The sequence below is a fragment of the Accipiter gentilis genome, chromosome 4, assembly GCF_929443795.1.
Source record: "Accipiter gentilis chromosome 4, bAccGen1.1, whole genome shotgun sequence".
NCBI classification, from domain to species: Eukaryota; Metazoa; Chordata; class Aves; order Accipitriformes; family Accipitridae; genus Astur; species Astur gentilis.
Genome location: NC_064883.1, coordinates 47652973 through 47679882, shown reverse-complemented (window position 1 = coordinate 47679882; position 26910 = coordinate 47652973). Strand labels below are relative to the sequence as shown.

The 26910-nt window shown below is 64.0% G+C and overlaps 2 protein-coding genes across 3 annotated transcripts; one reads left to right on the top strand and one right to left on the bottom strand.

Annotated features, from left to right (window-relative positions):
• Positions 1-174: 174 nt before the first annotated feature.
• On the bottom strand, positions 175-4615 carry AOC1 (amine oxidase copper containing 1). Its single transcript, XM_049798012.1, has 5 exons — positions 4589-4615; positions 2022-3594; positions 1453-1741; positions 712-844; positions 175-583 (listed from the first exon to the last, which is right to left on the bottom strand). Exons 2-5 carry the CDS (start codon positions 3580-3582, stop codon positions 305-307), a joined length of 2262 nt encoding a protein of 753 aa, XP_049653969.1. The 5' UTR covers positions 3583-3594; positions 4589-4615; the 3' UTR covers positions 175-304.
• A 17093-nt stretch (positions 4616-21708) lies between these two features.
• LOC126037603 (tigger transposable element-derived protein 4-like) lies at positions 21709-25466 on the top strand. 2 transcript variants are annotated; one of them, XM_049798021.1, is made up of 4 exons: positions 21709-21764; positions 22051-22189; positions 22804-22917; positions 23857-25466. In XM_049798021.1, exons 1-4 carry the CDS (start codon positions 21741-21743, stop codon positions 25458-25460), a joined length of 1881 nt encoding a protein of 626 aa, XP_049653978.1. In that variant the 5' UTR covers positions 21709-21740; the 3' UTR covers positions 25461-25466. The 2 variants fall into 2 exon arrangements, with proteins under 2 accessions (XP_049653978.1, XP_049653979.1); XM_049798022.1 differs by having other exon boundaries at positions 21727-21764; positions 22063-22189.
• The last annotated feature ends 1444 nt before the right edge of the window (positions 25467-26910 follow it).

Here is a 26910-nt window from a genome sequence, read left to right as displayed (position 1 = left end):
GGGGGTGCAAAGGCCAGGGGAAGGGTGCAGAGTGGGGGGGGAGCAACCTTGAACGGTGGCATAATTAAATATTGCAACAGCTGATCGGCAGGGCAGGGTGCTCCCCATGTCCGTGCCGGCTCCGGTGCCTGTGGCGGTGCCAGGGCTGCCACACGGCCCAGGCAGAGACGGGGCTGGAGGAGGTGGCATCGTCTTTACTGAGCCTGGGACACGGCACGGCACAGCCCACACCTTGGCGTCCCCTTGGCCACCCCTGTCCTCCCTGGCACAGGGTGCCCAGCGTCCCCGGCAGCCCCGGGGCAGGTCACTCCTGCCGGTAGGTGCCGTTGTAGGTGAAGGGCCCCGGGGCGACGCAGGGGCCGGGGCTGGCGGGCGTCCAGCGCTGGATCTCCAGCTGGGAGAAGGTGGGGGGGTCCAGCGGCCGGATGATGACGGGGCTGCGCGAGGCCACCGAGGGGTCCTCGTCGAAGAAGTTGAAGGGGCGCAGGAAGAAGCCGACGGCGTTGCCGGGGGTGGCCGTGTTGGGGATGTCTTCGGCGTGCGGGACGTGCAGGAAGCCGACGGTCACCCAGGCCACCAGGTCCTGCGTGGAGGGGACCACGGTCGTCAGCGGGGCATGTGGCACGGTGGACCCCACCACAAGCGCCGGCGGCTCCTGGCAGCCCCCCTGCCCGACTGCGTCCCCGCCGCCCTGTGACGCCGAGCTGTCACCTGGTCCTCGATGGTCTCGTTGTTGCGGAGGAAGCCCTCGAAGCTGACCAGGGGCTCCCAGGGGTCGTTCTGGGCATAGATGCTGCTGCTGGTGGGCTCGTTCTCGTGGTGCCGCGTCACGGCCAGGTGATACCTGCAAGGGACAGGGGCAGGATCAGGCCCACTGCCGGGGGCGAGGAGCAGACCCACGTTGTGTGTGTGCCGGGATGGGGGGAGGACCCATCTCCCACCCCTGCCCGGGCTCCCCCAGCTGTGCCACGTGCTGCCCAGCCACGCAGCGAGGGGGCCCGGACGGCTCCCCAGCTCCAGGGGGCTCGGCGTGGCAGTCTGCCCCAGTGAGGCCATCGGCTGCATCCTTGCTGTACTAGGCTGGGGGTGGGGAGCAGGGTCCCCCTCAGCCGGGGTGCTCATATCTGGGACCTCGGTGCCCCTTGGGCAGATGCCACCATCTGCTCCCCGTAGCACGGAAGGAATGGGGGGGTCTCTTTGGAGGTCACCCGGCAGCCAGGGATGGCGGTGACCGTGGCCGTGGCCGTGACCAGCTCAGCCTGCAGAGGGGCTGCCGGGGTGGGGACAGGGAGCCGAGGGCGCGTGGTGCCGCCAGGGAAGGTCCCCGGGCCCTGACCACAGCGGCCGGGCAACGCTCGTGGCTCGGCACAAAGACAGCGGGGCTGGCTGAGCCGGAGCCCACTGGGACCGACAGGAGCCATGTTCTGGTGCTGCGGGGACCCCCCACCCCACCTGCCCCAGGAGATGCCCTTCTCCTCCTGCCAGCCGCGCGGCAGCACCCGCCCGGCGTGGGAGCTGTGCTGGATGCGGTAGCTGCGCAGGTGGCCCCAGCGGTTGCGCCGGTGCGGGTTGTAGAAGAGCAGGTAGCGCGGCAGCGCCTTGCCGAAGGGGAAGGCGGCCTGGCGCTCGCTGCGGCGGGGCTGCCGGTGCAGCCAGGGCTGCACCACGTGGGCACCCGGGCTCCAGGGGTTGGAGATGTTCTCAAAGCGCACGTCCATCGTCTCGAAGCTGTTGCCGGTGCCTGCAAGCAGAGAGGCCGTGAGCGGCAGCGGAGCCCGGGGCGCGCCGGCAGCCCACAGACGGCAGCCCGCCCGGCGGCCCTTTGCCCGGGGCACGGGGCTGGGACTCCCCAGCGACACCACCCTGGGTGGGGGGGGATCATCTTCAGAGGGTCTGGGTGGCAACAGTGCCCTGGGGACGAGGCTCCCAAGCCCCTGGAACTCCATGTGGGTTCTGGTGCCACCTCCCAGCACCCTCCCCGGAGCCGGAGGGGCCGGCTGGTGGGCGGCAGGGGGCCGCACCTGCGATGTCCAGGTCCACCTTGTAGTGCACCAGGTGGGTGTGGAGGTTGCCCAGGACGTGGCTGTGGACGCGGCTGCCGTAGCGCCGGCCCTGCGGCGTGTAGAAGGTGGCGTGGATGAAGCCGGTGGCGTGGACCTTGGCCTCCATCACGCCGTTGGGGTAGAGGAGGAAGTCCCAGATGTAGTCGTAGTTGTAGACGGTGGAGGTGGTGCGCAGGACCAGCGCCTGCCCCTCCAGGCCAGCGTAGAAGTGGAACCCCCCCTGGAAGTCGCTGTCGAAGTGGCGGCGGAGCGGGACGCCGGTGGGCAGCTCGAAGATGCAGATGGCGTGGGAGAAGCGCACCGGCCCGTCGGCGTCGTAGAAGTGGTGGGCGTCCAGGTAGGTGGCCGTGTCGGGGCAGTCGATGCCGCGGGCCAGCTCGTAGGTGACGGAGCCCATGCCCCAGCCGGCGTCCATGTACTTGGTCTGCATGGCGGCCGGCGTGTGGCCCCCGTAGAAGGCGATGGCCTCCTGCACGCTCACCTCGTAGGCCAGGCGCTCCCCGTTGAAGCGCAGGTCGAAGAGCTGGAGGCCGGCGGAGGAGCGCAGGCGGAAAGCCAGGCTCCAGCCCCCGTACTCCAGCTGGTTGCCCCGCAGCCGGTACCGCCGGCCCTGCGGCTCGCACACCTTGGCCCCGTGCACCTCGGTGGGGGTGCCGGTGGCGAAGCGCCCGCGGGGTTCATAGCTGGAGAAGAGCTGCTGGAATGGGGGCTCGGCCAGGCGGGCCACCGCCAGCGTCCCCCGCTCGTAGCGCTCAGCCAGCTCCTGCGGGCTGGAGAAGTACTGCCCGTTGTACCAGAGCCGCTGCACCGTCCAGCGCCGCGGGTCGGGGTCCCGGTGGTCCACCAGCACCTCCAGCCCCACCGGGTGCAGGAAGAAGCCCTCCACGAAGCGCTGCAGAATCAGCCAGCTGCGGCGCTCGCCGGACGCCAGCCCCCGCGGCGCGATGTCCGAGAAGGTCAGGCAGTGCCGGGAGCAGTTGTGGTACCAGAAGCCGGTGGACTCGCGCAGCAGCCGGTAGAGTGGCTCCATCGCCTCCGCCAGCGTGCGGTGCAGCAGCTCGTACTCCAGCTGGGTCATGGGCCGGGCGGCGAAGGGGACGGCGCGACCCCCCTTGAAGCGCAGCGGCCGGTAGGAGCTGGGCCGGGGCAGGGGTCCCACGGCGAATTCGGTGACGTTGGGCTCCGCCTGCGCCCCGAAGAAGACGACGGCCCGAGCCTGGCGCTGGGGCCGGGGGCCGCCCTGGTCCAGGTAGCGCAGGGCTAGCCGCTTTTTGGGGGGCAGCAGCTCCACCAGGAAAAGGGTGTTCTTGGCCAGGGGACCCCCGCGGCTCGGGGACAGCCCCAGCTCCGGGCGGCTCATCAGGAAGGTCCGCACAGCCCGCAGCTCCGCCGGAGTCAGGTCGGCGAAGATGGAGGCCTGGTCCGGGGGTGGTGCGGTGGGGCTGGGGCTGGGGCTGGGGCTGGAGCTGGCTGCGATGCCCAGCACGGCCAGCGCCCAGGCGAGCCGGAGCAGCCACATCCTTGGGGGGACCTGGGGGCAGAGGGAGCGGTCGGCCGCTCGGCCACATCCCTGCCTGCAGCTGGCCGTGACCGATGCTGTCCCCAGAGATGGGGAACAGCCGATCCCCCCTTTCTGTCGCAGCCTTCGGTGCAGACCTCTCAGCCCGCGCTGCCCTGGCAGCCCCGGCCCTTCCTCGCGGCAACTGCCAACAGCGCTGGCAAAACGTGGCACAGGCACCGCGGGATGACAACGGCACGTGCCGTCCCGTCCCGCCCTGCGACGTGGCACCGGAGAGGCAGGCGGTGCACCGTGCCGTGCCGTGCCGTGCCGTGCCGTGCCACGCCGTGCCATGCTGTGCCGTGCCGTGCCAGCCGTCCCGCCCCAGCGGAGCGTGAACCCTATCGGGTGCTGAGCACCGGCCCCACATTGCTCCCCACCGTCGCGGTGCTGGGGGTCCGGCCGCTGGCACAGTCCTCCCAGTTGAGGGGTCCCTGCCTCCAGCCCCAGCCTGGGGGGCTCTGCCGGAGGGCTGCAGGGTGCCAGAGGCGACGGGCACGTGCCGCGGGGGCTCTGCGGCCCCCTCTGACCCAGCCCAGCCTGGGGGGGGATGCTGGCTCGCCGGGCTGGGGGGCTCGTAGGGCAGGGAGGGGGCCCACGCTGCGCGGGGACGGACGGCGGCTCTCCGCTCCCACCGGCGGGACGGGGGCACAGGACCAAAACCCCGAGGGTGCCCCTGCGCCACGCGAGGGTCCTGCTGCAGGGCTGGGAGCCTGGCCGGCCGCCCCCGGACCCCCCCCCCCCCGTGTTGTCCCGGGGCTGCCCTGACACCCCAAAGCACCCGCACGCCGCGGCTGCCGGGCTCCGACCCGGAGCCGAGCACCCCACCGGGGCGGACGGGCCGGGACCCCCGGTGTCCCGGCTCCCCAAAAAGCAACCCACCCCCCTACCCCCTTCCCGCACCTTGCAGGCAGCTGCCGCCGGCCCTCAGCCCCCCCCCCCCCATCACCCTCCGCCCCCCACTCACCTGCCCACGCTCTGGAAACCTGCCTGCGCGGCGCCCGCCCGCTCTCTGCCCCGGCCCCGCCGCCCCGGGGGCGCTGACCCCCCCCTTCCTCCGTTCCCCCCCCCCCCGGGGCCAGCCCCTGTCCGAGCCCGCCCGGGGTCAAGGCTGCTGCCGGCGGGGCCCGTCCCCCCGCTCCGCCCCCCCCCCCCCTTCCCCAAAGGGTCTCCCACACCCCCCCGGGGGATGCGACCCCCCCCCCTCCGCCGTCCCGCACCTCCGCGCTCCCGCCGCCGCTCGCCGCCGCGCTCCCGCCCGACACGCCCACGCGGGGGGGGCCGGGGAGGGGCCCCACGCGGCGGGGGGGGTGGCTGGAGGAGACCCCCAGAGCAAACACCCTTCCCCGGCACCGGGTGGGCGTGCAACCCACGCACCGTGACAGCACTCCCCCCCCCCCCCCCAAAAAAAAAACCCCGGGGCACGCTCGGTCGTCCCCCCCGTTGTCCGTCCCCCCCCCCGCGGGTTAATGAACACCCGGGGCCACGCAAGCTCCGTCCCCGTGGCCGCCCGGTCGTTACCCCCCCCCCTCCGCACCGGGGGTTCCGCTTTTTATGGTCTCGCTGCGCTCAAACTCCAGGGACGAGGTGAGATAACGGGCGGGACAAACCCACGCGAGATCGTGGCCACGCAAAGGGGCCGAGGGGGGGGAGCACCTCTGGCACTCCCCCGCCCCCCCCCCCGCAGCCCCCCCGGCCCAAAAAGCACAGAACCGCTCCCCCCCCGGGTGCCTCCCCTCCGTGGATCATCAAATCTCTGTCCTGCGTGGGATGTGGGTCAGCTAGACCCACCCCTGCCCCATCCCAGTGCCCCAGTACAGAGCCCCGGAGCTGGGATCAGGTGCTGTGGGAGACCCTGGAAGCCTGGACTGTGCATGTGTGTGTGTGTGTGTGTGTGTCCACCCCAAACCCCAGTGGGGCCGTGGGGGTGGGACGAGGCGAAGGCTGGGGCCGGGGAGGGGTGAGCTCTGCCCCGAGGAACCTCCACGCCCACCGTTCCCCCAGGGATGCCGCTGTTTCCGACCCCGTGTCCTGCAAAACTAAATATTTGGGCATTGGGGATATTTCCTGTTCTATGGCTACAAACCCTGGGATGCAAAACATCCCTTGCTGGCCCGTATTTAGGTTTGCTCAAGGCAGCGGCAGCTGGAAGCTGCCTTCAATAAGGAAAAATGTTCCCCCAGCACCTGCTGCTGCCAGGCGATTTCGGCACTGACACCCTGGCTCGGGCGCTTTTGTGACCTCCCAGAGTGGCAGGGCTGCTATCGACTGCCCGTCCCTTCCCTGCCACCTTCCCCATGGAGATTTCCACCCTCCTGGGGATGTCCGGGGATGCTCGGCGGAGTCGGATCCCACCGGGACACGCTTTGGCACAGGCATGGAGCACCCATTCCCCGGGATGGTCCCCACGGGGCTGTTGGTGGCCGCGGCCATCCCAGGGTCCTGCTGGTCCCTGCAGGAATGTTCGCGGCGGGGGGATCCATCCTGGAGCAGACCCTGAGCTGGGAAGAGCCGTGGGGGATTCGGCTGGATGCCTGCAGCCCCTGCCTGTGGAGAGGGTGTCGGGAGCACCAGAGAAGGCAGCAGTTCGGTTCGGCACACGAGCTGCCGTGGGGCTTTACGCGGGCAGGCAAACCCGGTGGCTGTGCCAGGATTACTGCCCTAAAGACCCACGGCTCAGCAGGGAAAGCCGTCACGTCGAGATAATCCGTCATGGAGAAAGGCCGGTCACGTCGAGATAATCCGTCATGGAGAATGGCTGGTTGGCCGGCACCGCCGGGGCTGCCAGACCGCCGGGCCCACCACATGCCCACCGCGTGCTCCGCTGCCGCACCGTGTGCCACCCGTCCTGCCCTCCCCGAGCCCGGCTGCTTCTCCGGGGGCGATGGGTGCCGCGGGCAGGACCGAGCTCCGAGCACGGCACAAACACGCGGCTCCGGCAAACCCCTCGGCTTTGGGGTGATTCGCCTGCCCGTGGGGAGCGATGGCGCAGGAGTTGGGTCCCTCTTCTCCCCCCCCTCCCAGCCCTTTCTTGCTGCTGAAGGGAGACGAGGGACGAGCCGGGGAAGGCAGCTGGAGCGACGGCCATGCTGGGGGGCTTTGGCCCCCCCTCACCGCAGACCCGCAGGCCCCGCTGCCCACCACCACCAGCCAGGCTGGGGGCCGTTTGCCCCCTTTGCCCACCTCTGCTCGGGGCGGTTGGAGGGGGGGGGGGCTGCTGGCAGCCGCCATGTCCCCGGGGTGGGAGGGTGGGGGGATCCAGGCCCCCCCCACCCGTGACTGTCCCTCTGGGCGCTGGACGGGCAGGTCTCCCAGCGGGAGGGGGTGCCTGGGGGTGCCGGGGGTCTCCCCAAGGCCTGGGGCGGGGGTGAGGGGGGGCACAACCCCACGGCGATGCCCCGGCTTGTTCCTCCGACACCCCGTCCCCACGGCAACGCGTCCCGCCCCCCCCGTCCCCATGGCAACGCCTCCCCGCGCCACCTCCCACCCCTCTCCGTCCCGCGCAGTTCACCATGGCAACGCCTCCCTTGGCCCCGCCCTCCCGCGCCCCGCCCTGTAGACCACGCCTCCTCGCGCCCTATCACCATAGCGACCCCGCCCCGCCCCTCGGAGGGAGGCGGGGCGCGCAGGCGTCGCCAGGGCCACCGCTCTGTGGTCGGCTAGAGCGGCCGCTGTCGCTATGGCAACGCGGCCTAGCCGGGAGGACCGCCCCGCGGCGCCGGGGGCTGCCTTAACCCCCGGCCCGGCCGCCCCTCTCCCCTCTCCCGGGCCCTTCTCCGGCCGGCCCCGCTGGGGCGCTCCCCTCCCTCGGGCTGGAGCCCGGCCAAGTAGCGGCACCGCCGGCCCGGGCCCCTGCGGGGGGACGGCAGGGCCCTGTGGGGCGGGCGAGGCCCAGCAGGGTCTGTGCTGGGCGGGCGGGGCCGGCCTGCTGGCAGCCCCGCCAGCCTGCGGGAGGGGTGCTGAGGGCCCGGCCGGTACGGCACGGCAGCCTCGGGAGCGTTCGCAGGGTCCGGAGACCCCGCTGAGGGCAGAGAGAGGGGTGGGGGCGGCTTGAAGTAGCAGGGAGGGGTGTGATGGCGGTTGGAGGAGCCAGGCACAGGTCAAGTTGCTAGAAGTTAGAACTGGGAGCCTCCTTGCCCCTGGATGAAACCTTGGAAGGAGCCGTTTCAAATCTGCCTGTGTGTGTGGCCCAGTGGTTGTGCGGGAAGATTCCCAGAGGACGTGTGCTTCGCGTTAGCACTGTTATCAAGTTATACAGGGCAGTTTCATGGGGCCCTTTGTAGGATCGCCATAGCCACAGCCTTGAGGAAGGTCAGGGGTGTCTCTCAAGAAAACTTAGTGCAAGCCTAGCAAAGCTCATGGTTTTGGGGGAGTAAGAGCTCATCTTCAAAAGCCAGAGCCCCAGAAGACAACATGGACGTGGCAGGGAGGCCAGGTGCCATCACAGGTGACACAGAAGGGCACAAGGGCCTTTTGGAAGCAGAACGGTTTCACCAGGAGTGGATGCAGGGCAGCAAGCTGACTCAGTGCATACGTGACAGTTCCCCAGTGGGAGTTTGAAGCGCATCTTGGCAGCGACAGAAGCTCTCCCTAAACCCGCTTGGCTGTTAAAAGCATCGTATTTGCCATTTTATTGGTAATACCGAGTCAAAGCTGTGGTCGTAGAGTGCTTTAGCAGCATTTTAAAATCTGAGATACCAAGACAGTGATCCCTTGTGTGACCCTGATGTGCTCCCCGAGTACAGGAGTGTTTACTGTCACAGCTCATGCAGAGCTGTATGCACCAGCTGCTGGGTTATAGACTCAGGCTCACTGAGGATTTGGAAAACTGTTCTAGTTTTAAAAGAAAAATTCCTCTGTTTCTATAAAAGGAAACCACACAAGGATGTCTGGAATCAAAGGAACCTTTGAAACAAAACTTCTGAGCGGGTGTTTATGTTTCGTAGCAGATTAAGTTATCAGCCACATGCAGAGTGTGGCGCAGGTGATAAATGGCTGTGGGAGAGTGAAGGCCGATGCTTCCTCTTGCTGGGCAGCAACTGGGGCAGAGTTTGTGGCGTTGACGAGCCCGCTTCTGCCACAGGAGAGGCGATAGGAAAGTGAGTACCAAGGAAATGGCTGAGGTGGCCAGATAAACCCAATAGTTAAGTGGAGCTGCTCAAACCTGCGGAGGTTAGAGAGTCTGCTGTGGCGGGAGGGTCCCACAGGTTTTATGCTGCTCTGTCCAGAAATGGGCTGCAGGGAGGTTGCATAGATCAGCAAATTGTATTTTACAGCACAGCTAATTAACTGTTCAGAGCCTCCGCACAAAAGTAGTATGAGCAGACACATGATGGGGTAGTCTGTGTCTTCAGCATCTCCTGGATCAGCAGCGGGGAGATAGGAAGGGTGTCTTGAAGCCCCCCTGTCGTGCTCCTATGCTGTCCTTCAGGAGCTCGCCCTCACCTTCAGGGCATGGTGGGCGTAGACATCCTCTCCAGACGCTCACCTGCAGGAGCTTTTCCATGCCATGTTACACTGTGTCCCACCAGGGAAAGGAGGAGAGAATTCATCACTGTTGCACGTGCCAAGCTGTGTTATTTCTGTTCTGAAGAGCACAGTGATGCCGTTATCACAACAGTGAGGGTGAACCAGGCGGACGTCTCTCATTCTGTTTTTTAAGGTGCCAATCTCAAAAGCTTCATGTTCATAGGGGATGTGTGGTCTGGTGGTAGCAAGAATTGGAGAGATCCTCCCTGTGCTGGAGCGTGAGATAGACCTGGCCTTTGGGATAACCCAGTTCTCTGGAGGAGGCAGCAGCAGGTCTCCAGCCTCTGAAAGGCCATCCCTTTTAAAGGAGGAGGCTGGAGATACCTAAATGCTCTGCAAAAGCAGCTGCTCACAATATTGCCAAAGATCACATTGGTTGCATCTCTGGCTTTTGGTAAGGTGAGACTTACTCACAGATACTCGCTTCTGCATTGTTATTAGCCTGCAGTGAGGTTCTCGCCTCTGAACACATCCCTCTCAACCCTGAGTTTTGAAATGAGGTCCTGCTTGCTTCACCTGGTGGCCCCTCTTCCTGTGCTGGAGAGGCAGTGAACACGCAGGCGATCTTCCTCTGCCCTCTCCAGCCACGTGTGACTTAGCAGAGCTCCTTCACCTTCCTGACAACTTCTTCCCTGCAGCTGAAGCCTCCCAGCCTGCTGTTCCTCACATGGAAACTCTTCCAGCCGATCCCTTTCGGGAGAAGGGGCCCAGGAGTGCTTGCTCTGTGGAAGAATTGGGTGAGCATGGAGTGAAACGGGTGGTGCAGGGATGTTCTCTCTTGTTGTCAGGAGTCACCTGAGGCAGAGGGACATCTGTGTTGTTTTTTGACCTCCTCTCATTTTTTATGCCTTTGGCCTGTCTCATGGGCACATCCTGACTGCTGCTCACCCATTAAGATGAGGCAGGGAGCAGTTGTACGTTTCCTTAGGGTTTTGCCAGCTGACTTAAGCGTGGCCGTGCACAGGGGCTCTGACAAAGTGGTAAACCAAAGAAGAAATGTGCTGTGTGGCTTCCTGTGAAGAGGCATGCCACCTATTCCCTTGTGGGAGAGCTCCCTGCAAAGAAAACGCTTGTGGATATCTCTGGAGACTGGCTTCATGTCAGCCAGCTGCCCCTGTGGCCTCTCACCAGTGAGCCAGAGGCGGGTGCCATCGGCCAGTGAACACTGGCTGGCAGCGTGCCTGCCTGTGCCCAGCAGTGGGCAGGTCCCATCCCAATGGCCACCTCCCAGAGCAGAGGGTTTTATCAGACGTGGCATTTCAAAATAAACCTCTGTGATACTTCTGTGGCCTTGAGCTGTTGTCCTGCATTCCTTTCACTATCGTGGTGAGGACTGCCGTCAGAGCAGGCCAGAGGGGAAAAATGTGTTTTGAAGATTTTAGTTGCAAAGGGGGTGGATTGTGGTGCACCTTGTGAAAAGCAAGCACAAGGATTGGACATGTCTGGAAAGTGTCAAACGTGTTTCCACAACTCTGCTGTGTTTCTTGTGAGACCTTTTGCTGTTGTATTTCTTAGCGGAAGACCTGCTTCTTGTTTATGAGGAAAAAATTGTTTGCTGTCACCCCCCTCCAAAACTAAAGCAGCCTCCTGGAAACCTTGTACCCGCCAAGCAACAGAAATGGGGTTATTTGTCCTGTCTTACCAAACGTCTCTTGTTCCTAAACCATCCCTTTAAACTGATCCTCTCTAGACCCAAGAGGTGGCACTTCGCTCGTGCTCAGCATGAAACCAGGTTGATTGTCCTTTGCCTTCATCACCTTGCCGTGTACATCAGGTGCTTTCAAAGCACGGAGGCGTGAAGCTGAGCTTTACTGTCTCCTTTAACGCCATCCTTTGGAGCTGATCCCTCTGCTCACGGTGCAGCGCGGTTGCTGCGGTTCTCAGCTCTCCCCCTTTGGAGGAGGGTTTGAGTTGCTCCAGCTGGTGCCTTCACACCAGATGCAGTTTTTTTCTGCCTGTTCCATAACTGCAGTCAAAAACCTTGTAATCAAAAGAATAACAAAATGCGCAATGGCCCTGTAAACTCCCTCATCTCTTCTGCCAGCTGTTTCTTTCTTTTAAGAGAAAATCTTCCATTACTCAGGCCTTTTATGACTTTATGCTTCTTTTTGGGGCCCGGGTTCAGTGTTTAACCAAAGGGATGTTTCCTTTTAAGGCAGAGAGGGCTGCTTTGGGAAGGGCAGCTACTAAATCACCCGAGCTGAGCAGCGCCCTGGCTGCTGGAGAAAATGGGATAAGCGGTTTTAAAAGCCCAACCTTCCTCTTCCCGCAAGCGCAGCTTTCGCCCTTTGGCTGCCCCAGGCTGTAGCGTGTCAGTTTGCATCTGCAGCTCCGCCATTTTACAGCACAGACCATTGTCCCTGCTGCAGGATCAGTCCCACTCAACACTTGAGTGCGGACACTGCTCAACCTGCCCCTTCTCTCTCTCTCCTTCAGGTGCAAAAAGGACCTGCAGAGCCTCCTGATTGCATCTCAGTAGCTTCTGGAGAGAACCTGTGTGCTCCAGGCTGCCTCAGGCCCACCACTGTCCCTGTCTGCAGCTATTATGGATGTCCACCTCGGTCCCGTATGCTGGATTCGTGCCGCAGCTCCTTCCCACTGAAGACCGTCCTGTGGGCTGTACTGGCGAAACCTGGTGGTGCTGTCTCACTTCTGTCGTTTGTTACTAATGGAGTCCTTCATGTCATCTGTGATGACCAGATTGTTTTATCGATTGAGTGTAGCTGGTTATCTCTGAGAGCAAAAGGGTGCTCTGCGGTTCCCAGGGGACACCGCCAGGCACCACTCTGGTCTGTCTTCAAGTTCAGCTGAGCCTTCCCTTAGCTTTATCCATGCTGTTTTGGTAAAGTAGCGTTTGCAGCTGGAAAAACTCCACCAAGAATTTCAGAGGGAAATTTCTTTGTATGCAAATGAGATGAAGATTGAACCTTCATAACCCTCTGGCTGCTGTGAGTTTATCTGTGTCACTGAGGGGGTTTTGTTGCTGTGCCTTCTGTGTCTTTTTAGGGTCTTCTCTGAGTGTGACTGAATAGTCAAGACCTACTTCTTTCCAGCTGTCCAAGTGTGGGGTTTTTTCCTCCAGACTTTGCAGTCTCCAGAGCGAGCCTTTCTGCTTTCGCGCAGGCCCTTCTGTCTGACAAGGTGTCCTTGCAACATCAGCACTCAGCCGATGCATCACGATCTTGCCCATGAGGCATCCTTTGCCAGCCCGGCGGAGGGTCCCAGCTCTGCCTCGCAGCGCACGCCTACACCGAGCGGGCACTGTGGTGCAGTGGTGAGCCCACATCGTCTCCAGCGCGCTCCCGAGCGGGAGGAGGTGGCGCATCCGTGTGAGCACGTGGGTCTCATGCTCTGTGGCATCCCTCCAAGATATGCCCTGTATTCCCTTATTGGTATTCACATAATGAAATCTCATCTTCTGGGGAAAACTAATTACACAAAGGCTAATTGAGATCTCGCCAGTGTGGGAGGCGGGGAAGTGTGATCTTTGGCCAAAAATACCCGACAGTTTTGAAACAACCGAGCTATTTTTCATTCAATTGATCTATTTTTGTTGCCGATTGTGACACTGTCCTCCTCTTTTTCTTCTCTGGTACCCCACATGAAGCGGGCACAAGGCCCATATCCCTGTAAGAGATGTGATTTTCTCTGTCTCGAGAAGAGGGACTCGGTACCGCAGGCTTTGCCATCCCATATGTCTTCCATACTGCTGTAGCCAGTCCCACAGAGCGTTGTCCCCTGTCATGGTGATGGAGGTGCTGCCTCCCTGCTGTGTGCACTGTGGTGGGAGCACAGGGAGGAGGAGACCTTGCAAGGGCTCTGGTCCAGAGGAGGCCATGAAGATGATCAGAGGGCTGGAGCACCTCCCTGGTGAGGACAGGCTGGGAGAGTTGAGGTTGTTCAGCCTGGAGAAGAGAAGGCTCTGGGGAAAACTTATAGCGGCCTTCCAGTACTTCAAGGGGGCTTATAAGATTGGGAGGGAGTAGCTGGTATAGTGCTGTTTTGGGTTCAGTATGAGAAGAATGTTGATAACACTCTGATGTTTTCAGTTGTCGCTAAGTAGTGTTTATACTAAGTCAAGGATTTTTCAGCTTCTCATGCCCAGCCAGCAAGAAGGCTGGAGGGGCACAAGGAGTTGGGAGGGGACACAGCCAGGACAGCTGACCCCAACTGGCCAAAGGGGTATTCCATAACATGTGATGTCATGCCCAGTGTATAAACTGGGGGGAGTTGGGCTGTGGGGGGATCGCTGCGCAGGGACTAACTGGGCATCAGTTGGCAAGTTGTGAGCAATTGTGCATCACTTGTTTTGTATATTCCGATTTTGTAATTGTTTTTATTGTCATTTTAGTATTGTTATTATTATAATTATTATTTCCTTCCTTTCCATTCTGTTAAACTGTTCTTCTCAACCCATGAGTTTTACTTTTTTTCCCCGATTCTCTCCCCATCCCACTGGGTAGGGGGGGAAGTGAGTGAGTGGCTGTGTGGTGCTTAGTTGCTCGCTGGGGTTAAACCACAACATGGTTTTAAACTGAAGGAGGGTAGATTTAGATCCGATGTTAGGAAGAAGTTCTTCAGTGTGAGGGTGGTGAGGCACTGGAACAGGTTGCCCGGAGAAGCTGTGGATGCCCCATCCCTGGCAGTGTTCAAGGCCAGGTTGGATGGGGCTTGGAGCAACCTGGTCTAGTGGAAGGTGTCCCTGCCCATGGCAGGGGCGTTGGAACTAGGTGATTCTTAAGGTACCTTCCAACCCAAACCATTCCAGGATTCTATGATTAACCCTGGCAATGCCAAAATAATACAAATGGGGCGCAATTTGTCATGAAAAATTTTGTGCTGATGTTTGGGGATTCTTTTCCCCCTGGATCAGGAGACTCTTATACTGGGAAGTCCTAGTGGATATTGTTCCTGGGATGAGGTTGTGTTCTACCAAGAAACAGTGTTGATGCTTCCAGCATCCCTGGGCACCAGCTGCCTTGGTAACTGGGTTTTCTTAGGGAAAGCTGGAAGCTGGCTGCGGTAAGGCCTCCCGGCATCCAGCTGGCGCTCGGAGCAGCTCCCTTCCCTGTCTGGGTCTGGTGACAGAGGGCTGTGCGGTGTCCCCAGTAAACAGGAGGGGTGATGCTGGGGAAAGCCAATGATGGAACTGGGGAAGTGTGTAACTGACTGCAATGGAACTGGGGAACTGCGTAACCGACTGCAACGTCACTCTCCATCTTTGATCCCCTTTGGGCTTATTTGACCGATCTGGTTAGTTTTTGTGTAACAGCGGTTGCTTTGTACTGCAGCTGCTGTAGGAACGGAGGTGCATGCCTCTGCTTGTTGCAGCTGCCTGGGGGAGATGTGGGATCCGCGAGAGCCCTGAGGATGCGAACTGACGTGCAGACACAAGGGTCGGGTGCTAAAGAGGGTCTGTGCATCGTCTGCTGTCTCGGAGTAAACATGAGCATCTCCTTTACGAGGCAGGCCTCTGCTGCTGTCGCCCTGGTCTGTCCTGCGATGGAGGCGAGCCTACGTCGGTGTCTGACAGAGCAGAGCAGCTCTGGCTCCTCCCTGAGCTCGGCAGCTTTACCTGCTCCGTCCCACTGACCTTCTGGAGACAGATTTCTCCTTCCAGCTGGCACCACTGCAGGCACCACCCTGGTGATGGTCTGATTTTTTCAGCTTATTAGAAAATTGGAGAAAATGTCCTTTCCAGACCTCAACCCCATCACCTGGAAGAGCCTGCGGGTCCTTCTGGGTGACAACTGCTCTGCAAAATGGCTGTCTAGAGGCCACTCACTCCACATGTACCAGGTTATGACTTTGGGCAAGCCATGTCCAGCCTCTCCTCTTCCTTAAATACTTTGTTCACAGTGAAGTAATCGCTGTAATTTTTAGCATTAAGGAAGCATAGGCCCAGAAATCTGTGTCTTTAAGAGGATGATGGACACTCTTCAATGTCTTAAATTCCCCTGACCCTTCCAGCTCTGGGCTCATTCCAGAAATATAATTGGGAAAATGTCTCCCAGCCTCATGAATTCATTCTGAATGGCAAAGAAAGAAGAAAGTGCATTTTGGACTTTTCATGATTTTTTGAGTCATAAAGCACAAACGAGTGTTCGTGTCCGGGTGAGCCCCCCCTTCACAGTCCCGTGCTCCCCAGCCCCTCTGCGTGTGACCGGCTCTTGGCCTGGTTACCGGTGGCCGAACCACGTGTATACCCGGCACGTTGCGGTATGGTGGCACAACTAGGGCATCCCAAAAAAGCCACCTGGGGCTGTGGCGTGTGTCACGTTTGGAGGTGGCACAGAAACCAGCGAGAGGGGAAGTGTCTGTGTAATAACCGGCATAAATCCCCAGCAGCCCCCCCGAGCGCTGGCCTGGAAACGCTCCTGCCGTGCCGCTGCGGTGCTGAGCACCGGCTTCTCCTGATCCGACTGCCCCAGTTCCTCCTGAAGCGTTCTCGCCCTGCCTAACAGCTCTGGAGCAGGGGGTCACGGGCAGATGGGGAGGCATGCGGCTGCCTGCAAAACCGAGGGGGGTTTGCTCCTTCTCGATGAGATCATATGAGTGTGAATGTTTGCAGTATGTCTCTTTATGCTTGATGAAATGCTTCTGGCTACTGGGTCTTAAATTCCTCGTACCCTGAGCGTGCTGAAGCAGCCTGACCTGTGTACTAGAAACTGAGAAAAATAAAAATCCTCAATTTGTGCCTTCGGGATGCCTGCATGGAGAAGCATGGAGGTCAGCATGGGTGGTGCAGGTCATGGTGGGAGGGTTTCCAGGCTGTAGCACATCTGTCAGCCCTTGGGAAGCTCCCGTTCCCCCGGGAGTGGAGTGCGGGGGGGCTGGTGTGAAGTAGGGCAGCATATGGACCACGGCCCCCCTGGGGAGGAGGGGAGCTGGAGCGGTTCGGTACATGGCGGTGGTGCAGCGGGCATGCTGCCATCCCACGTGAGCACGGCTGTTATAACCAGTGCCCCACCGATTGATGATCGACGGGGGCTCTGGACCCCCACGGGGCCACATGCTGTGCATGGTTACAGGATGATGGCGGGGGTACCTCCGGTTGTCACAGGGCATCTTCTCCAGGTGTCTTTGGAAGGGGCTGCCTGTCTCCCGGGTCTCTCTAAGCACCCATCTGTGGGTGAGGAGGTTTCGGGGGGACATTGGGGGTCAGTGCCTGGTGGGGTCCCCGCTCCAGCTGGTGCTGCCCACCCAGTGCCCTCCCCTGGCTGCCTGTGCCTGGTGGGACTGCCATGCTCTGCGGGGCCGTCTCTCAGGGGGTCCCTTCGTCCAGCGCTGGCTTGCTTTTGCAGTGGGCTTGGTCCTCTGGCCTCAGCAGATGCTCCTCTGCTCCAGCAGCACAGGATGGGGGCTCGTCTGCAGTGGGCCTGGACCGAGGGCCCCCCCACCTGTCTGTCTGTCCATGCCCTGGTCAGCATGTCCAGCCCTGCCACCCTGCTCTGCCAACCTGGGAGTCCAGAGGGTCCTGGGCACCATGGGTTGGGGGCTGTGCCCAGACCCCCTCCGATGTGGCCATTCCCAGGAGCCCGCAGCAGAGGCAGCCAGTGCCAAGCATTGGCAGCGCCTGGCACCGGGCATCACGGGACAGGGCTCTGCAGCAGCACGGGCACGGTGCCCGTGAGGAGGAGCATGCCGAAGCACATCCCTTGCGAGGCTGCCGAACCCCTCCAGACCCCATGGGACTCCCCGTGGCAGGAGGAGCCGGGTGAGAGGGGCCCTGGCCACCCTGGGAGCCGGTGGGTGGATGGACCTGGCAGGGGCTGGCACGGAGGATCCCTGTGCTGCTGCGGAGGCAGCAGGGAGGGAGCTGCAAGGGATCAGCCCTAGGCGAGGGTCCTCATCTCTCCCAGGGCCTGGGAGGGGGTCTGCAGCCACCACTGGGAAGACGGTGCTCTGGGCACAGGCAGCGTCAGTTCTCTCGGCGTTGCCTCCTCGGGCTGCAGTTGCTCCAGCTCTGGTGGGTCCCAGGTTGTGCCGCCCAGGCGCGGTCAGAGAGAGGGGCTGGTGCTGGGGGAGATGCTGAGCCTCCTGCCATGGGGGGGTGACCCCAGCCTTGCCCAGGAGCCTGCTCTGTGGCCGGGCAGGCGCTGCCGTGGCCAGCGCCCACCCAGCGCCGATCCCTCAGCTCCAGACCAGGTGCAGTGTGGGTCGACGGTGTGGAGGTGTGCACCACGGGCACGGGCACGGACACGACCATCATCAACATCAGCGTCGGCCAGCAGTCCTCGCTGTTCTACCTGGTCGCTGCCCCAAGGTCCTGGTGGCGGCTGCAGCGTGGACCGAGCCATGCTGGGGGTGGCTGTGGGGCTGGTCTGTATTGACTGGGGTATACTGGACCATACTGGGGGTGGCTGTGGGGCTGGTCCGTACGGACTGGGCCATGCTGGGCTTTTGTCCCAGGCTGGCTTTGTCCCCAGGCTGGCTTTCCTCACACAGTTTGTCACCTCCGGAGACTTCTGTGTCCCGAGCGCGAAGCGCAGCTGTGGCTGCTGGGTGGATGCGAGCGGCACTGGGAGCTTTCCTGGGGGACCGGTGACTCGGTGACCCACAACGTGCAGCACAGAGCCAGGGGCAAATCCTTTCTTCTGAGGGTAAGGGAGGAGAGAGGGGTCTGCGGTTCACCCCGCGTGGGGCTGGGGGCCGCAGCGGTCCGGAGGGAAGTCTGGGAAGGGAGCCTGCCTGGCGCGGTGTCCCCTCACCACGTCCCGTGGGTCCTGCTGGCCCTGCTCCTCAACCTGGCCAGCACAGTCGTAGCGGCAGTGGCCGTGGTGGTGGCCGTGCCCCATGTCCTGCGGGGGGATTCCAGCACTGGGGGGTGCGGTGCCACCCCCAGCCCGGCTGCCCCCGCTGAGCAGCGGCTGTGCTGGGAGGAGATGCAAGCGCTGGAGGTGAGCAGGGTGGCCGGGGTGCAGGGGGGAGTTTCTTCCCGGGTGGGAAGCTGGGGAAGGGCCTTGCTGGGAAGAAAATACTGGGAAAACTGGGGGGGGGATGGCAGTGGCTCTGCACCCCTCAGCTCCCGAAGCACTCCAGGGGCAGGACTGCCAACCTGCCTCTCCCGCGGCCACTTCCCAGCCTGCTGCCGGCACAGGAGCGGCCGGGCTTCGCCTCCCCGGGGATGGGGCTGTGCCAGCCACGCCGCCACGCTCCCACACCCAGCGTGAGCCCTCCTCGCCCTGCACTCCTCCTCACCTGCTCCTTTGTTTTGTATTTTAATGCCAGACCTGCAGACGTGGCTCTTGACCTTCCCCCAGGCCCGGAGCCAGCACCGCTCTAATCAAAGCTCGCCGTTTCTGCCCCAGTGCATCAGCGGGTGCCTGTGCTCCCTGGCACAGCATGGCATGGCACAGTGTGGTACTGCATGGTATGGCACGGCACGGCACGGCTGCTTCACTGGCCGCCCACAGCTGCTGGGTGGGTGTGCAGGGGTGGGGATTTCTCACGTGTAACGACAGCAGCAGAGGTTTGGCATCTTGCAGGGGTGTTTCAGCTGTCTGCGAAATTTCCATTCTCTTTTGCAGAAAAAAAAGAAAGGAAAAAGCCTTTTCTGTGTTTTCAGCGTTTCTGGCAGTGTCACAGCTCCCGCACACGCAGCCCCATCTCTCCCCATGCGTGCCCTGCGCCACAGCAACCCCCAACCACTGCGGGCAGGGGAGGGCAGAGGGATAGTGGGATGGGGGGCCCACATCCTTCCCCCCACCCTGAGAAGGTGGCCTGGACTGCCGGGAGTATCAGCAAGAGGTCTGTGCTGACCCCCGCAGCCTCACATGGGATGGGGGAGAGAAAGGGATGCGGGAGGCACCGGGGCGGTGGTTCCCAGCCCAGGACGTGTCCCTGTGCCCTGTGCCAGCAGGTCTGCGGGTCGCAGTGCGGAGAGCAGCTCTTGGCTCCCTGTGCCAGGAAAATCCTTCGCTCGGCACCTCCTGCGCTGCGCCAAAGGGAGGTGATCTCCTCAGCACCGGGGGCGTTCACGGCTTCCCCATCTGCTGGGCTCCTCTCTGGCTTCTCTCCATCCTGGGGATTTTGCGGTGGTCCTGGTGTCCGGAGGAGCGCTGCCTGCTCCCTGCCAGCGTGCCTGCAGCTCGGCAGTACCCAGCCCTGCCAGGCTCTGCCCGCCAGGCCCTGGGCACCAGGATCCTCCACATCCATCTACAGCTCTCTGGGAAAAACACCCTTCATCCCAGGCTGCCAGCGCAGGTCTCGCAGCTACGAGCTCTGCAGCAGCCCTGGCCCCCCCCCGCAGCCGGGAGATGCCCATGGCTCCGGGCGAAGGAGGGGCAGGTTTGTGATGGGGGGCAGAGGCTGAGCCCGGCCGGTTCTCCCTCCTGGGGACCAGGGCCGGCTGCCCGGCGTGCTCCCGGGACACCAGTGCCAGCCCTGAGGCTGGCACAGGGACTGGCTCCTGCTGTCCCCATGCCACAGGCGACCTGGCAGGTTCAATTATATTTTTCCACCAACCTCAAATTTATGATTTCAGGGATTAGTTTAATTTAGCGCCTGGAACATCGGGACGGAGGATCGTGCAGGGTGAGTAATTGCGAGGACAGTGCATCTGCTAGCAGCGCAGTTTTAGGCTCTGTTTCATTAGTGGGCCCTGCACATCGTTATCTCGGCTGCGTGCCAGGCACCTGACGGGAGGGACCACAGCCCGCTCCATCCTGGTCAAACCCGCCACACTGAAACCCAGGGGTTTGCAGGGTTTCTCAGCAGTTTTCCTCCCAGAGTTATTTATATTTGTCCATGTTTCCACCTGCAAGACCTCTGGGAAGCTCGTTCCTTCCCAGCCTGCGGCAAGAGAGGAGCCTTTGCGTTTGTCCTGCCTGTGCCAGTTACTGCTGTGGTTTGCCCTTGTCGGCTGCTGGAGCCCAGTGAGTGCCGGGGGAAAGCCGGGCCGGCTCCTGTCCCTCCTGCGGGGTGGCCGGAGGCTCCCCAGGCTCTGCCATGTGTCCCTGCAGCCGGTGGGTCTGTCACCCTGCGGGACGCATGGCGGAGGCACCGTGGGTTCCCGGGGTCTCCCGCAGTACCTGCCTCCCCCCAGGGCTCCCACCTCCCGAGCCCCTTTGCTCCTTTCCCCCACCTGCTCCTGCTCTGGAGAGGCAAAACTCTGTGTAAAAGCCTCTCAAGACACAAGTTTCTCACAAATTCTGCCTGAAGTCTGGAGCCCTGTGCCTTGCTCTCGGCTGCCCGGGATGTTTGCACGTTTCTGCTCCCGGCTCCTTTGTGCAAGTGTTGCAGGTTTTTTGCCTTCTGCACAGCTCTTCTTGCTTCCCCAGGGCTGCTGGGCTCATTAATTTCCCTCTCATTAGGGCCCTGAGTACCTCCCAGTCAACATTTTTAGACGTTTGACCTATATGCAGATGATTTATTTTCGTGTGTGATGCCAGCCCGAATGGCAGCATCCCTCCTTGAGGAGGCGTGCAGCTCCCGGGACTGTTCCCTTGGCCGCAGGGAAAGGCACGTACGTCCCTTTTTGCCCTGCCATGCCCCAGCTCTGCACCCTGGTCCCGGGCTGCTGTGGGTCCCGGAGCTGCCTGAGCCCGGTCCCCCAGGAGGGGACAGGGAACACGGGGCACCAGGAGCCTGCCTGCCGTCTCTGCCTGAGCCGAGGTGCTGGGTGCTGTGGGTGCTGTTCTCCCCTCGCTGCCTGCTTCTGCCCATTGCAGAGTTGCTGGTAAAAATGGGAAGGCAAGTGGCAAACAGCTCTCAGGGGCGCAGGGGGAATGCGTATGGCCCTTCCTGGGTCTCTGTCCGGGTAAACCTGCCCCGTGCCCTGGGGGGGCTGTAGGGGACGGTTCTCCGCTGAGCCCTCCCGGAGCTCTGGCACAGTCCCACCTGGGTCTTGGTCCCTCTCCTGGGTCTCGGCTCACCCTCGAGGCGCAGTCCCCAGGAGCGGGGTACGGTGCTGCCAACCCAAGGCTCGCCCCATCCCAGCCGGGCTAGGACTGGCCTCGGGCTCAGGGGCGGCGTGGCCCTGCCAGGGGGTTGCCCCTCTGCAAGGGGTGAGCGGTAAGGGGGACAGTCACCACAGAGGGGCCTTGTGCCAGGGCAGGGGGGGGTCTATGGGACCCCTGGGGGGGGGGTCAAGGCTTTGGGGTATCGGGACTGTGCTGTGCGTGGCACCGCCGGGCACCAGAGCTGGCTGGGGCTGGCGGAGGAGTGGGACCCCTGATCGGCAGGAGGTCCCCCCCTCGTTGTGGGATGAACATGGCTGCCAGGGCTGGGGGGGCTTGGGGGGGGGGGGTGCCGGGGAGGATGAGGGCAGCAGGTTGGGGCTGAGCCAGGACGGGGCCCCGGGGTGCCTCTTCTCCAGCACCCACCGGGACTGCGGCCGCCGGCCGGCCGCGGGTGGGGATGCTCCCCCGGGGCTGCCGTCACCCCACCACCGGGCGGCCCTGGCACCCCGGTAAGACCCCCCCAACCCTCCCCCGCGGGACCCCGGCCCCCCACAGCACTGACACTCCACCTCGCGCACCCCCGGCCCCCCCAGCCCCCAGCCCCGCTCCCGGTGCCCGGCTGGGCCCCCCCCTCCCCGCTCCCGGACGGCGCCTCCTCCCCGCGCCGGGCGGCGGCTCCGGCGGAAGATGGCTGCGGGCACCGCGCCGCAGGTACGGCCGGGCCGGGGGGGGACGACACACGGGAGCGGGGCCGGGGAGGAGCGGGCCGGGGGGGCCGGGGCGGGGGCGGGGGAGCTGCCGGGGAGCGGGGCCGGGGTCGGCGGCGGGCCCGGCCCTTTGTCTGAGCCCCGCTGGGCGGGGACGCGGCTCCGCGGCCTCCCTTTGTCCGCCGCCGGCTCCCCCCGCCACCCCCGGTCGTCTCCAACCCCGCAACCCCGGCCCCGCAGCCCCCCCTGCCCGGTGTCCGGGGCGGGTGGGCCGAGCCGGGCTGGCGCAGGCTGTTTTCCAGGAGCCGGTGACCTTCGAGGACGTGGCCGTCCACTTCTCGGCGGAGGAGTGGAGGGGGCTGGCGGGCTGGCAGAAGGGGCTCTACAAGGAGATGATGATGGAGAACTACCAGCTGATCGCCTCCCTGGGTGAGAGTCCCCCCCCGTCCTGTCCCACCCCATCCCCATCCCATCCTGCTCCCCCCCATCCCACCCCAGGGACACATCCCGGCGCCGGGACGATGTTGTGTGCGCCACATCCAGCCACCCTCTGACCCCCCCGCCTCTGCTTCTGGGCCCATTTGGGGGGCTGCTGTTAAACAGCCCCTCCTGGAGCCGGGATTGCGGGAAGGAGCCAGAGGCCGGTGGGGATGGAGCAGGGGTGGTGGCGGTGACCGGAGGGGGGGGGACGAGGTGTGGCAGGGGAGTGGCAGAGGGGTGTCTCGGGGGAGCGAGGAGAGGGGCTGGGTCCCGCAGGGGCTGCCTCACGGCTCTCCCCTGCCCCGGGCAGCTCCCCCCGTGCCAAGCATGAGGCACCCCGGGGTCTCCCCAAAGTGCCCGAGCAGGAGAGTGCCGGGGGGAGAGGCTGGTGCCAGCAGTGCGGCCGCCCGTGGGGGCTGCAGGGGAGTCTGGCTGCTGTGTCGGGGGCCATGGGGTGGAGGGGAACCCCCACTCCCACTGGGGACGTCGGAGCGGTATGGCTGCGGTGCCAGGGTCTCCGCAGCACCTGCCTGTGCGGAGCTGCCCCTCTCTTCCCGGAGCAGGCTCGGCTGGCCCTAAGCCGGAGGTCGTCCAGAAGCTGGAGCAAGGGGAAGAGCCGCATCTGGGGGACCCCCCAGCTGCCCCCATGGGAGGGAGCCCGCAAGCCCCCGGCACAGGTGAGTGGCACGCCAGCCCCCGCTGCCCACCCGGGTGTGGACCCAGCAGGTCTGTGGCCAGGGCAGGAGGGCGGCGAGCTGGTGTGTCAGGGTCGAGGCGGTGTGAAGCCGGACCGGAGCAGGCACAGGGGAGCAGGGATGCAGCCGCGGCACCTCGGCTCCGAGCAGCTCCCGAGGGAGAGAGGAGGGGTAGGAGCTGACCTTGTCCTTGGCCAGCGAGGGGGATGCATGCCACCCTGGCAGCTCCGGTGTGGAAGGGAGGTCACCCCACGGCGCTGGGGGTCTCGCGCAGAGCTGTGCCCAGCTTGGGCAGAGGTGTCAGCAGCTCCACGGCTGTGCCCGAGAGCGGCCCAGGGCCAAGCCCCACAGCTTGTTGGGGAAATGGTCTGTTCTGGGAGCGATGCTCGGCTGCCCTGAGCCCTGACCATTTTCCTGACCCTTCACCTCTGCATCTAGCACTGCAGGCCCAACTTTGCCCGTGAGCCCCTGGCTCACCTCCTTGGCCCCTTCCCCACGTTTCCACGCACATCTTAGCGCGGGAGGCTGAGTCCCGCCCAGAGGAGTGCTGCCAGGGTGCCGTGCCAGGCCCCACTGCTGGCAGAGCCAGCTGCCAGCCCCAGCCCTCGCAGCATGGGGGGTCCAGCGGGGCAGGGGGCTGGTGCTGCGGCTCTCCTCACTGTGCCGGAGGGGCTGGGGGCTCCTGCCTGCAGCACAGGGAGCTGTCTCTGCCTTTCTCCAGCTGCCTGCGTGCCTCGGTTTCCCCATCTGCAAATGGGGACAGTGGTATTCACCCCCCTCCCGGGCGGGCTGAGAAGAGAAAGGTCCTTGCAGGGGTCTTTGCAGGGGACCCGGAGCTGGGGGTCTCGGAGGGGGTCTGGGGGTCGAGGGCAGAGAGGCTCTGCGTCTGCCGCAGAGACCAACCTGGAATGTCTCTTGCAGCCGACTCCCGCAGGCGCCGGCTCTCGGGCTGCACCGCCGCTGCCGCCACCTGCAAGAGGAAGGAGCTCTCCCTGGCCGACCGGGTGAAGCTGCTGCAGGCGCTGGAGTCACCCTCTGCCTCCCTCTCCAGCGTCGCCAAGCTCTTTGGCATCTCCAAGAGCCAGGCGGGCAGGATCGGCCGGCGCCGTGAGCAGATCCTGGCCGACTGGCACACCAACGCCAACCCGCTGCGCAAGCGCAAGCGGGAGGGCAAAGGGGGAGAGGTGGAGGATGCGCTCTTCACCTGGTTCCAGCAGGCGCTGGCCCGCGGCGAGCGCCTGTCGGGGCCCATCCTGAAGGCCAAGGCGCAGGAGCTGGCCCTGAGCTCGGGCCGGGACTTTGAGGCCACCGACGGCTGGCTGTGCCGATGGAAGACCCGCCACAACATCGTCTTCAAGCGGCACCAGGGCGAGAAGGTGGATGTGGACATCGGCGGCGCCCAGAGCTGGGTGAGCGAGGTGCTGCCCACCCTCCTGGCCGGCTACCGTGCCCAGGACATCTTCAGCGCAGAGGAGATGGGGCTGCTGTACCGCGGCTATCCGGAGCGGGCACAGGCCCCCGGGGACCTCCGGGGGCTGGGCGGCAAGAAAGCCAAGGACCGCGTCTCCGTGCTCTGCTGCACCAACCACACCGGCACAGAGAAGCGGCGCTTGCTGGTGGTGGGCAGGAGCTGGCGGCCGCGCTGCCTGCCCAAGGACCCGCGCGCGCTGCCGGTCACCTACGCCAGCTCGGCCAATGCGTGGGTGACGGCGCGCATCTTCCAGGAGTGGATCCTGCGGTGGGACCAGGAACTTCGCCGCCACCGCCGCCGGGTCGTGCTTTTCGTGGGTCGCAGCAGCGCCCACCCCCCCGAGCTGAGGGCCAAGCTGCGCAACATCAGACTGGTTTTCTTCCCCCCCGACACCTCCAGCGTCACCCAGCCCATGGACATGGGCGTCATCCCCAACCTGAAGGGCCACTACCGGGCGCTGGTGCTGGCCAGGGCGGTGCAGGACCCGGCACTGGCCCGGGCGGGACGAGTGGCTGAGATCGCCGGCCGGGTGACGCTGCTGGATGCTATCTACCTCCTGCACAAGGCCTGGAGATTGGTGCAGCCGGCCACGGTGCGGAGCTGCTTCCGGAAAGCCGGCTTCCACCTGGTGCCGCTGGAGCGGTGGGAGGCCGACCTGCCACCACTGGCGGACGTGCCGCGGCCACCCTTCATCAGCGAGCGGGACTTCGTGGCCTTCGTTGGCATGGATGCGGCGGAGCCAGCCGTGGGCGATGCGGCGGGCGAGGATTGCTCACTGGTGCAGCGGGGCCAGTGGGACGCAGGGGCTGTGGGCAGGGAGGAGGAGGAGGAGGAGGAGGAGGAGGGTGAGCCAGAGACAGGGAGTCCCGTCACAGCCGCCGAGGCACTGGCCGGGCTGTCTGCAGCCATGAAGTGGTGCCAGCTCCACGGGCTTGTCTACCACTGGGAGCGGCTGCTGGAGACGGAGAGCACCCTGCGGATGGCCATCGTGGCTGAGGCCAGCCAGGGCGCGCTGCCGGCATGTGCCGGCTACGCGCCCGGCACGGTGCTGTAGGTGGGAGGTCGGCGTGCGCCGGAGCCTCGGTGGCCTTGCATAGAGTAGGAGGGATGGAGGGCACGGGATGGATCCTGCAGCTCCTTCCTGGGAGCAGCACCTTGCTGCGTCCCTCTCGCACTTCCCGGCAGCGGGGGCTGCTGCTGGCACAGGGGAGGTCCCCGTGCTCCGTCAGATCTGCTCCCAACCCAAGACATACCCACAGCAGGGGGGCAGGGGGGCTGTCCCCAGTGGCCTCCCTCCCTGGCAGGGGGATTGTACCAAGCTGTCGGTGCTGCTTGGGATGGGGGACGAGAGTCAGTGCTGCTCCGGGGTTTGCCTTAAACGCCCCAGCCCAGCCATATCATCCCAGGTGGCCCCCCCAAGGTGCCGCATCTCCCACCTCAGTGCTTGGCAGCTGCCCCTGCCTGCCCCCACGTGCTGGCAGGGTGCCCTGGGCAGGCAGGGCTGCAGGCAGGGCTTCAGGCAGCGACCGTGCTGCTGGCAAAATCCAGGCCACACTGTGCACCCGGGGCATCCGCGGGGCCCTGGGAGCTTTTGGGCTTTCCTGTACCGCAGGGTCTGTTGCGTTTGTCCTGCTCATCTGGGATTTTCTGTGTTTACCCTCCCTCTGTCCCCCACTGACCCCCCTGGCAGTAAAGGAGGTGCCCATCGGATGCCTTGTGATCCCGTGCCGTTCCAGGCTGGCAGCGTGACCGGGATGTCCCCTTAGACCCCACCAATGCGAGGCCATGCAGGGACACGGACATGCCGCCCAGGGACAGCACAGCCCTGTTCCTGGCTGCAGGGGTTGCTGCAGGTCCCGTTAACACCCTGAGTTTCCAAGGGAATTTGGGTGCAGTGATGGCTGTGGGTGCAGGGGGGGTGCCTGGCTCCGGCCCTCTCCCTGCTGCCCATGGCACCGGGACCCCGTGTGTGTCTGGGGGCTGATGGCGCTGGAGGCTGCCGATGGGCCTCTCTGGGAGCCGCTGCAGCCAGGCACATCCGCAGCCGGCACATGGGTTCCCGGAGAGGCCTATCGGCAGCCTCCAGCACCGGCGGCTTCCGCTCCAGGCCTAAAAGTGCCACTTCCCACCGACACTTCTGTGCCCGAGTGACTGCAAACCATCTCCCTGCCTCCTCCGGGAGCAGAGGCTGTCCCTCAGCCATCCCCGGCTCCGACTCTCGCTGTGGCCCCGGGAGTGTGGATGCACCATGTGCCGCAGGCTCACCCCAATGTGCCGCAGGCTCGCTCCAGCAGCCCGAGGGGGGCTGCGACTTCTTGCCCCCTCCCGCCCCGCAGAACCACCCCTCACTGCAGCGATTCCCAGCCTCGGTGCTGGGAATGCACCATGCCAGGGCCCCGCCACCCCAGGGACACCCCTCCCTGCCTGGGGGGCTGTGAGAAAGGAGCGGGCCTGCACCTGCCGGCCCCCACGGTGCAGGTGCAGTCCGGGTCCTGCCGCAGAGG